At 33.5% G+C, this 10,804-nt stretch overlaps 1 protein-coding gene across 1 annotated transcript; it reads left to right on the forward strand.

Moving 5' to 3' along the window:
- Window positions 1-1,589: 1,589 nt before the first annotated feature.
- Window positions 1,590-9,405, forward strand: LOC145330625 (uncharacterized). Its single transcript, XM_080175299.1, has 12 exons — window positions 1,590-1,922; window positions 2,360-2,435; window positions 2,853-2,963; window positions 3,797-3,992; window positions 4,450-4,690; window positions 4,816-4,927; window positions 5,282-5,431; window positions 5,851-5,968; window positions 6,201-6,273; window positions 7,126-7,255; window positions 7,482-7,584; window positions 8,198-9,405. Exons 1-12 carry the CDS (start codon window positions 1,843-1,845, stop codon window positions 8,383-8,385), a joined length of 1,578 nt encoding a protein of 525 aa, XP_080031425.1. The 5' UTR covers window positions 1,590-1,842; the 3' UTR covers window positions 8,386-9,405.
- Window positions 9,406-10,804: the final 1,399 nt, after the last annotated feature.

Below are 10,804 nucleotides of genomic sequence, written 5' to 3' on the forward strand. Positions count from 1 at the left end.
CTTCCTGATTGGTTACACAGAAGAGATGCTTTCCTATTGGCTAAAATGTCCGGTCAAATTAGAACTTCAGGAAAACCTGCATTTCTATTTTTTTCAGATTAGTGCATAGGCGTCCAAGGGGGGGGGGATAATGGGGCGATTACCCCCCCCAAAAATTTTTTCATTTTACCCCCCCCATTCAAAATTTACCCCTACCCTGGGGGTAACGTAGGCACCCCCAACCATTTAGGAGGGGGTATTTACTAGGGTGGGTTCATATCGGAATTAGACAAAGCGGGGATATGCAACAGATAAAATTAACCTTAAAAACATTTCTGACCGAAAAAGAATTTTAAAAAATTGAGTTTTAGAGCACGACCACTTAAAAATATATTTCATTACTTATTAGTATGCAAAGACGACATTCGAAATTTTTTTTGAATCAGAACTATGGCTTTATGGTGCTCCCTGGAAAGGCCTTGAGGAGCTGAATCAGGAACTTTTGTCCGTTTCAAAATATCTCGTTCCTAGCCTTAGAAATCACTAAAAAACCAAATTTTTTTAAGGTTTATTGAGAATTGTCCAATTTGTAGAGGTTTTTTTTAGATTTTCTCAGGCTAGGAACGAGATTTTTTGAAACGGACAAAAGTTCCTGACTCAGCTCCTCAAGGCATTTCCAGGGAGCAACATGAAGCCATAGTTCTGATTCAATAAATTGTTGACTCCTATTTACAAATAGCTATACAATTGAATGTCTGGTCGTCAGCGGTTTTAAGACTTAGGATAAATTTTAAATCATCCAGAAGTGTCTTATATCTATAAAAATTGAGTGCAGATCCCCGCTTTGGCCTCAGAAAAAAAATGTCCAAAATCGACCCACCCTAGTATTTACCCCCCCCCCCCCCAAACAATTTTGGGGGGGTAAATACCCCCCCCCAAAATAAAAAATCTCTAATAAAAAAAATTTTCGCGCGCCTCGCGCGCATTTTTAATACTATATATTTAATAAAATTTAAATTACCCCCCCCAAAAATTTTACCCCGGGGGTAAATTTTGGGGGGGGGGTAAACTAAATTTACCCCTGCCAACAGATTTCAGGGGGGGTAATTACCCCCCCCCCCCCCCAAGTAAATTTTACCCCCGGGGTAAAAATTTTGGGGGGGTTAAAAGAAATTTGCGGCGCGCTTCGCGCGCCATTTTACCCCCCCCTATAAAATTTTTACCCCCCCCAAAATAAAAAGCTTGGACGCCCCTGGATTAGTGCGTAATATTCTTCAATCAAAATATATAGGATTCAATGCCTGTGGTTCAAAAGATCTCGCTAACTGCAGGACCGATTGATTTTTCTGTTCGGAAATTTCTGTTAGTTCTACGGGGGGGGTTTTATATATGGGTGCTATGGGTAAGGGTAGGTCTTACCTCCCAAGAAAAATAGTAAATGGGAAATTAAAACATCTGCCAAACTAGCTTTGTATCTTTTGGGGATAGGTAAAACAAATGTTCAATATTTGATGATTGAGAAAAAAAGTTAATGCATTTTTTCAACAGGTTGTAACCGATCCACAACAAATGATTTACAAATATATTTAAACAATACAGAAGAAATTAATTTTTGTTACCTAGCTAAAATAAATTGTTTGTTTTTTAATTCAAGATTTTACCTTAATTTATACTTTTTTATTTAAAAGCTTAAAAATAAAACTATAATAGATTCGGAAACCCTTATTTCTTTTTTTTATAAAATTGGAATCAATGTTTTGATATACAAAATATAGATTAGAAATATTGTTTTTATTATTGATAAATAAAAGTTTACAAGTTAAGGTATTTGATTGTTTCAGAAATGATAATGTTGTCATTGAGATGAATTTTGAGGGAGAGAACATTAGTTTAAAAGATGCTCTCTTCGTGGATAATATTACTGGAGATATTGAGAGCTTCAGGTTTGGTCTATATTCTTCACAATATAATCCTGTCCAGAATAAACTAAGATTATTTTAAGTAAGGTTTCTTAGCAAGTTTGCTTTCATGGAGTTAGCTCTATTGTGGGCTTTTCTCTAGTCTAACTTTTGTATATCAAGTACAGTTCATTAAATCCTATTTAGACGAAATAATTTGGAGAAAAATGTATTGAAAATTTTTCATACTAGTTAGAATTAGAAATCATCATGATATTAGTTAATTGTAACCTTTTGTTCAAACGTTCCTTAGTTCGTCTTAGGGTTCTGATCCACACATTTAAATTATAGAATGGTGGTATGAAGATAAAAAAATTGCCTGGATGATTTAAAGCTTTACATAATTGTTTTTTTTCACCTAATGACAATAAATGTTAGTGAATGGAAGAAAGATGATAAAAGTTATCTTCTTTTCAATTTAGGGTGAGAAGTGATAGTGTAGCAAGAGTTCTTATTTTTCCACCTGTTAGTAACTATCACAGATTTCTTATTCACAAGGTAACCAGTTTCAATTATCCTATTTATGAAGTAGTAAGGATTTTTGTTATGAAGAAAAGATCTTGGAAATTATTGGTATGAATGGGTTGCATCTTTTCAGAGAAGTTTTATAAATGCCTTACAGTGGTTTTCTTATCCCCCGCGCACTCTCCTAGATGCTAGCGGCAAAACAACTATTTTGTTTATACAGTAGGACAGTAAGTCCATAAGCAATAAAGCAATATCATACTAACAACAGACAGCTTCCTGTATGATATCATGTAAAGTTGAGTTAGATTCCTTCAGGATTTCTAAAGTTTTGGAAGAGAAACAGTGTAAGAACCAGAAAGGAATGCTGTTCTGATGTCTGCTGAAGGTTTAGAACACGACAGCATAACCATTAAAGTAGCAAAAATTTAAATCTAACCTTTGTATTAGGTTGTTGAAACTGGATTCCCCCAATTTACAACATTTTCTGTGGGCGAAGGAATTCATAGGAGGACGGTTATTGCTTTCCAACTACATCTTCTTAATCAAATAAGTCAACAAGTAAGTAAAATGAGCTTTATTGTACATTTACAATTTTAAATGGATTGGATAGGTATGTAGCATAATTTTTAGTCTAGGCTAGTCATGTTAATAATGGTCAATATAAGGTATAACCAACAAGCGAAAGAAATCTGTAATAATATTGTGGGGGCAAATGGAGAGGTCGTCAAATTTACGATGTGTTGCCCCCCAACGACAAATGAAAAAATTTATTGGTTTCGTGATTTTTTTCCGTATTAATTTAGTTGTTGATATAGGCTGAATAATGGTATCTATTCATTGCTGCTAAGGTTAGCACTTGTTATTAGTATAGTTAGGACCTACAAACAAAGGTTATGTAAATAAAGGAGGGTCGGTTGTTGGGTGTTACTTTAACAAATACTCTGGGTGTATATAGAAACTGACCCCCCCCCCCCTCCCCCTAACTCACCTTAATTGTTAAACCTGACATTACATTGTCAGGAAATTTACAAAGTAACCATTTAGAAATATGTAACATAATATTGTAAACTAGCGGCTGCGCCCCTAGCCTCTAGGGACTTTGCTTGAAGAGGTATAATTACATCTTTTATTACCTAGAGATCCCCCACTCCACCACTATTTCATAAAAAAATGGATTTTTTGTTTTATGGGGGGTTGAGGGTGTCCCACCCCCCAAGAAAATAGCCTAAAACCACCACAGGACCAGTAGGTATATTCCCTGAAGAGTAGAATCCGATCGGTTCAGTGGTTACCGAGATCTTAAGGGACAGACAGACAGACATCATTCTACACTGTATTATAGATTAAGTTTTTAAAACCTGAAATTGCGGCAAATGTAAATTCTTTTTTAGGCAAATAGCTCACGAGAAACATCAGAAGAGCCATCACAAAATAACTCCCCAACCCAAGATAAAGAACAAGCACCAAACATTGAAGACGCTAACGAAGAAACAGATAAAAGTTCTCTAGTAAAAGTAGATGAAGATAATTCATCAGTAACAGAGATAAAGAACAAACCACCACCATCCTGTGATAAAAACGGCACAGGCAACTCTACGAATTGTTTTAAATTTTTACCTTCCTATTGATTGTCTTTTCCGGAATAGTCCCTTTCGTGGCAACGCCCCTTAAGGCACGATTCGTGGTATTTTTAAAATGGCTTTTTATAGGTTATTTTAGGTTAGGTTAGGTTATATTGGGTTAGGTGATTGTACCACAGGGTTAGGCAATTGGCCCCTCAGGGTTAGAGCCCCCGCATGGGCTAGAAATAGGAGAAAGGTTACTATACCCGTCTTTTCAATTCTGAAAAGAAATATTTTAACGATTCTTTAGGATCTTGTTTTATTTTCAGTTGGTAGGTATTTCATCCTACTCCCAAAATATTACACTGTGTTAAAAATATTAATATTATATATTTCCAGGAAATGTTTTAATCTTTCAAATTATTTTTTGATTTTACTTGGATACATAGTATAAATAAAATTCGTAGACTGTTCATTTCTAGACTCAAGTGACAGAGAAATTTTACCTGAAGACAAAGATATAAAGAGTGATACTGATAATATCACTTCTTGTGATAATAATACTAACACTCTTAGTGGTTCTTTAACTGGTGACTCAAATATTTCTACTATAGACTTAACAAGTGATAATTATACTGACATGACAGCAGAGAATGAAACATCTGACTCTGATAAGAGTCTAACAGCCAAGGAGCAGGCAAGCAATGCTGAAGCCATTAAACGGTAATTATCCTACAAATTTAAGAATCTCTCATTTGATTTTTTAAAAGTCATTTGTATTTAACTTTACTTTATTTTGATTATAGCAAAAATAAATTAATGTCTTCACTCTTCATTTGATTTTGCAGGAAAGCCAAGCGGCCAGCTCAAGCTGTGTATGTTCCTCCAAGAGGAAGGTTAACCACCCCCTCCAGCAATCCTACCTCCCCTACATCACAAGAGTCTCCAACAAAACTAAAAAAGGAAGGGATTAAAGAAAAACAAATGTTTTGTAGACATTGTGGAATATTCTAGACTACTGAAGTACCTATCCCTTAAAACAATTCTATATGAAAATCGAATTTTTTTTGCAGCGAATTAGCGATATGTTAGCGTGAGTTCGTCTCAGTCTCTCAATGGTGCACTGGCTAATTTATTTTGTTGGATATTTTCCCAGGATAATAGTTAAACTGTAAACAGTTTTAGGGAGGGAGGGGATATAGCTGGTTTTATTGAGTTACAACCAATCTCAGCTTTGTTTTAGGGTAATTTCACATTTCATACACTGTCTTATTCATCTTTTTTTCCCATTTACTTTACCTTTAATCTGAACTGAAGGAGGTAATTAGAACATCGACAAAGAAATCATGTGAAAGTAAATCTACCAAAGAATGTGAACTAACATCAGATAAAAAATCTTGTAATGACACACCTGCTGCTCAAGATACTGATGAAAAAGAGAATACTCTTGATGTTACTAACCAGGTAAATCATTTTCCATACTCGGTATTAATAGTTTTGCCTTGAGAGTTTAGAACTTCCGTTGGATACAAACCGGTCCTGCGCAATGATCGAAACATCATTTTTTGTAAAAATATATTTTTTTTTAAATTCTCGTCCCTGAAGCTAACAGTGCCTCACATTTGGAATATATTTAGACATTTCAGTATTGATCTCTTTTAGAGGTATCATTAACACAATTAGCGGGTTTTTTTTGTAATACATTAAATAGCCCAAAGTCAGCTATCAGCTTTGCCTAGTTACTAAGGAAGAAGCAAACAAAATTGACTTACTGGTACGAAAGAGGTCCATATTTGGAAGATTAATTGGCGACAAATTTTCCTCTGTCAATATATCAACGTCTGTTCTCTATCCATTCCTGTAATGATAATAATATTGTTCAGATTGTTTCTGAAATAACGGAAGCAGTTGGCGGAGTACAAATAGAAGAACCTCTTGTTGACTACCTCTCTTTTCAAACCAGTGATTCTTCTATTAATATTGATCAATTTGGTCATGTTATAGGGATAATCATTTGACAATATTAATAGTCATGTATTTTGACATGCATTGAATTTATTTAAGTTAGTTTTAAAGAAACACGGATATTTGTGTCCAACAATAAGAATGATAAAAATTAATCCACTTTTAATTAAACTAGTTTTCAGTCGGTCGGACGAACATACTCTAGTTATAGCGTAGCTACATTACTAAAAATGCTAAAAAGTAGGTATTGTCAATTGTTTGTTTTGGCTAGAGCTGTATAACTTTCCTTCCACGTACAAGACAACAGATCTTGTCAATGCTTTCCAGGCTTTCACTTCCAGGTTTGTAAACTTATATTTTACTAGCGGCTTCGCCCCTAGCCTCTAGGGGCTTTGCCCCAAGGGGTGATAAAAAAATTAGGGCGAAATTCGTTAAAGGACCAATGAAATCTTAAGCAAAAAAAAAAAAAAAAATGGGGGGGATTTTTTGTTTTAGGGGGGTTGGGGGCGTCCCAACCCCCAAGAAAATAGCTTAAAACCAGCACAGGACCAATAGGTATATACCCTGAAGAGTAGAATCCGATCGGTTCAGTGGATACCGAGATCTTAAGGGACAGACAGACAGACAGACGGACAGACGGACAGACAGACATCGTTCTACTTTGTATTATAGATATTGTTGTATTAATAAATGTATAGATATAGATGTATAATCCAGATAATTACGTGGTCCAAATGGTGGAGAGTGAGACCCTTTTATTCTGCTAGAAAATTGCCTTCTGTTCTTTTAGGGACTCTGCTTCCAACGCTATTAGTTGACTATAAAGACCCAAGATAAAATCGGGACAGGGTCCCCGCCCAGTGGACAAAGTTACATATAGCTCATGCCACCTCTATTCTTTTACTGTAATGTTGTTTTGACTTGTGTCCTTATGTATAGGGATGAGATAAATCCATAGAATTTTGCACTTCAGCAGTATATATAATATGAATTTGAACGATCTAACATTTTAGCCTATTTGTTTTGCTAGTTAACTCTGTTAGTTTTTTACTTGCTGTCATATGTATAAAAATGAATTAAAATTTTAGAAGAATTTCTGGTTTTTCTGAATTTTTCTTATGACTGTTTGTAAGATAACAATCTACTTATCTTCTTGTTTTTTTTTTCAATTCATAAATGATCTAAAAATTTAGATGGGATATAAAGTGGGTGGATGACACCCACGCTCTGGGCGTATTCAGTAGTTCTGAAGTGGCGGCAGAAGCGCTCGCAGTCAGACATCCTATTATTTCCACTAGACCTCTCAATATGGCTACTCCACAGGCATATGTTTCAAATATTTAATCTATTATTAGAAAGAAACGTCTTAACTAGTAAAGATTACAACATTTAAGAAAGCTTTATTTTTCTTATTATACTTCTGCAAGAATCCTTTTCTAATAGTGCCCCAATTCCGACTGAATTTAACTGGTTTTAGACCTTAAAATTAAAATTACCTTTTACTAGGTATATTCTTTTAAAAATACAATATTAACATATATACCTTCAGTCCAAACTAAAAGCTCAAGTGTTACTGGAAGAATTATTACCATACAAGCCTCGTCCTGTCTCTTGTACTGGTCCAGCTAGAAGATTATTACAGAGAGCTTTAGGTAAATAACTTTATCAGAACATGATATTTCCAGTAAGGGGAGAATAGAATTTTAAAAATGGAGGAGTAGGTTGCGCTAAAAATCAGTAAAGGTTGTGAATTTTAAGTTAAAAACAGTATTAGGACGATAAAAATTTATGTTAACCTAAAAAAAATTCTATAGTTCTTTATCGATGACGTTTTTTTAAGTTGTTTTTTATATAAGACTCAGTAAAAAGATCATTTTTATAAAGAAACACAAAATATTTTAAGAGATCTTCAGGTACGTGACTTTAAAAAACCATAGATGTGAAATGGTTGTGCAAATGGAAAATGGGTAGTTTTAGAGAAGCTTTGCTACTAAAATTATGCTTGACATTCAAGGAAATACAGTCAGTTTTATTTAAAGGAACAAAAGTATTGCTTAATTTAACCCACTTACCATTGAAAGAAATTAATTGGCTCGGCAGTTTGTATCAGAAAAAAAATATTTATCAGTTTTCAATACAAAATGTTCCAAGCCAATAAAGAAACTTAGCTATTGATTATTGATTTCTGTCACTGGCAAGAGGGTGAAATAAAGCTTAATTTTTGTTACCATCAATAAAAACACTTTGTATTTTAAACATTTGTAGGAAGTTCAATGCGTGTACCTGAAGCCAGCAAGGTGGAGAATGACCGTCTCAAAGAAGCCCAGAGGAGGAAGGAAGAGGGAAGGAGAAAGGAAGGGGTAGAGGAGGAGAGAAAGAAGAGAAGAGAGAGCGCTGAAGAGAGGGGAAGGGGAGATAAGAAATATAGGTTTGGTCAGCACGACGACAGATAATCTTAAATTTTATATATATTTTTATCAGAGATTAATTTTTTTACGAATATTTTTGAAATTATAATTACTTTCCTTTTAATTGATTTCAAAAAATTATGAATTATTAATAGTTAACTCTTGCCAGTACATTGTTCTACAATTTTTGGATTTAGTCGATATTTTTTCTCCAAGTTTTAAATCCTCTCACTGCTCAACAGTTGGCCACACAGTCTAAGTTGACAAATTATAGGAAATACACGGCTAATGTAAACGTGTGTAAATTAGGAATGCTGTTTTTCTGTAGGTTTTTTTCACTGTGTTGTCAGTTGTTAATCTGCAAGTACCTTTTTAAATTGAAGAAATGAAATTTTCTTCAAATTTCCTTCTTGATATCAACATCTTTTGAAAGATGAAACTTTGTATATTTTCAATATAAAAAACATAATGTAATATCTATGGTTGTGAAATTTAAAATATTATACTTTTATACACAATGTAATGTGCTTATTATATCTGTTCTGTGAATTTATTGTTAAAACTTGCAAGAAAAAAATAATTGTATTGAAAAATTTAGATTCATGTATATCGCAGGGACAGAAATATATTTAGTTTCAACCTTTTTGTAAGTAAATAAGGGCTAATGTTAGCTACAAAAAAACCTGCAGTTTATCAAGAAATATCTTTAATAAGAAAATTGTCGTACATGATTTAAATAGGACCGTCTTTTTTTTCTGGAAAGTAAAGTCAACTTGTATTTTCTTGGATTGATAAAAATTAATTATCGAAATGAAATATGAAGAATTCGAGTGAGAATCTTTTGGCTGTTAGACTATTTTTTAAATTAATAATGCATGTTTTTTTACACCTGTGCAGTGTTTCATTTTAGAATTTTGGTCAAAAAGATATTTTTCCACACTAGAATTGAACTGTTTTTATAAATATATTGAAAAATATTGTAATTACTTTTTTATTTACATTTTTTTGCATTTTCATGTGTATTCATGTGTGCTTCTAGGAGAAAATAAAGTATTCATTATAAAATATTCTATTAAATTCTTTTTTTAAAGCGAAGCTTTCCTATAATTAGGGTCGGTCCGTACGTTAGCTTTTCTTGTTAATTTGACATGTTATAATTGTCCTATGGATTTCAAACTTGGTATGGTGATTCCTGTAGTAGTTAGGTAAGATTTATAAAGCTTAGCAATGTATTATCTTTGCCAGTATTCCGTCCATTTTAAAGGAACCCTGCAAGAAATACACCGCTTTAACTGCTGAAAGACTGCCACGAGTAGACACAATACCCAAAATTTGAAGCCTCCAGCTTCAATAACAAAAAAGTTAGACATTTTTTTTAGTACAATGAAAACTGAAAGATTTTCATTGCTTAGGATAGAAAACTTCAATATAAAATTACGTTGTCTTTTTGTAAGATAATTTTTCATAGAGGAACTAGTAAAGAGAAGAATAGGTTTAAGGAATAAAATGTAGACAATCCTTCAAAGAGGAACTAGTAGAGAGAAGTTGTAGATTTAAGAATTAAAATGTATATATTTGAACTATTTGGGTGGCTATGTGGAGTAGATTGAAGGCATTCTGTAGACTGTATTTTGGGTTTTTCTGTCTTACACTTTCACAAGTTCTCCTCTTAGTCGTTACTCGAAGACAATGTGCCTACACACACAAGTTGGTTAAAACCACATGCCTTATCTTCATATCTTTTCTCCATGGTCTCAAAGAAAATCAGTCTCTCAACTAGCTTCGCCCCTTATCTTGAATCTTCGCCCCTTTTATTCATCTTAGTAATCGTTACTCCATGGTTTCAGTGTTAAGCTCTCAACTGTGTCACAATCAATATTTGTCCATTACAATAATCAAGTCAAAAAAATGTAAGTATGTCCTTAAACATTATCCTGTATTTAAGCAATTTTTCAACAAATCTACATTCTACTTATAATTTTGTTTCGAATTTTATACATTTATATTCTGATAATTCAGTTCTGACACTCGCTTTTCCTACGGCTTCGCTTTTATGGATGTTGTCATTCTTTTTTTATCTAACTGTTTGTCTTTACTACCTATTTCCAACTAAAGTTTTTTAAATTTTTGGTGGAAAGACGATAATATTATTTGCCCCCAAAACTTTATGAAAGCAGTGCAGAATAAATATCTGGAAACAGGATATCTGTAGGCACAGTGCCTTCGAAGGTGCTATGACTTTAGTGTCAGAACCTAAATTGGGACATAGTGCATTTCATTACCCTATGTTAGGTAACTTCATTTTACTTTTCAATAAAATCTAAAATGCAGCGGTTTTTGAGAAAATTAGATTTAAAAATTTCAAGTTCAATTTTCAGCCACTAGGAGTTACCGCATAATCATGACAAGAAAAGCAAAGATTATTTATTTAAAATTTTGAACAACTTTGCTTTTATAAAGTCAG

The sequence above is a fragment of the Acartia tonsa genome, chromosome 1 (assembly GCF_053477335.1).
Source record: "Acartia tonsa isolate MP-2025a chromosome 1, ASM5347733v1, whole genome shotgun sequence".
NCBI classification, from domain to species: domain Eukaryota; kingdom Metazoa; phylum Arthropoda; class Copepoda; order Calanoida; family Acartiidae; genus Acartia; species Acartia tonsa.

Bases quoted from the DNA above. Each gene is read 5' to 3' on its own strand.
- LOC145330625 (XM_080175299.1), top strand. From the start codon at position 1,843: ATGAATTTTGAGGGAGAGAACATTAGTTTAAAAGATGCTCTCTTCGTG. The intron at 2,436-2,852 runs GTAACCAGTTTC...CCTTTGTATTAG, and splicing joins ACAGATTTCTTATTCACAAG to GTTGTTGAAACTGGATTCCC. The intron at 6,274-7,125 runs GTTTGTAAACTT...CTAAAAATTTAG, and splicing joins TTCCAGGCTTTCACTTCCAG to ATGGGATATAAAGTGGGTGG.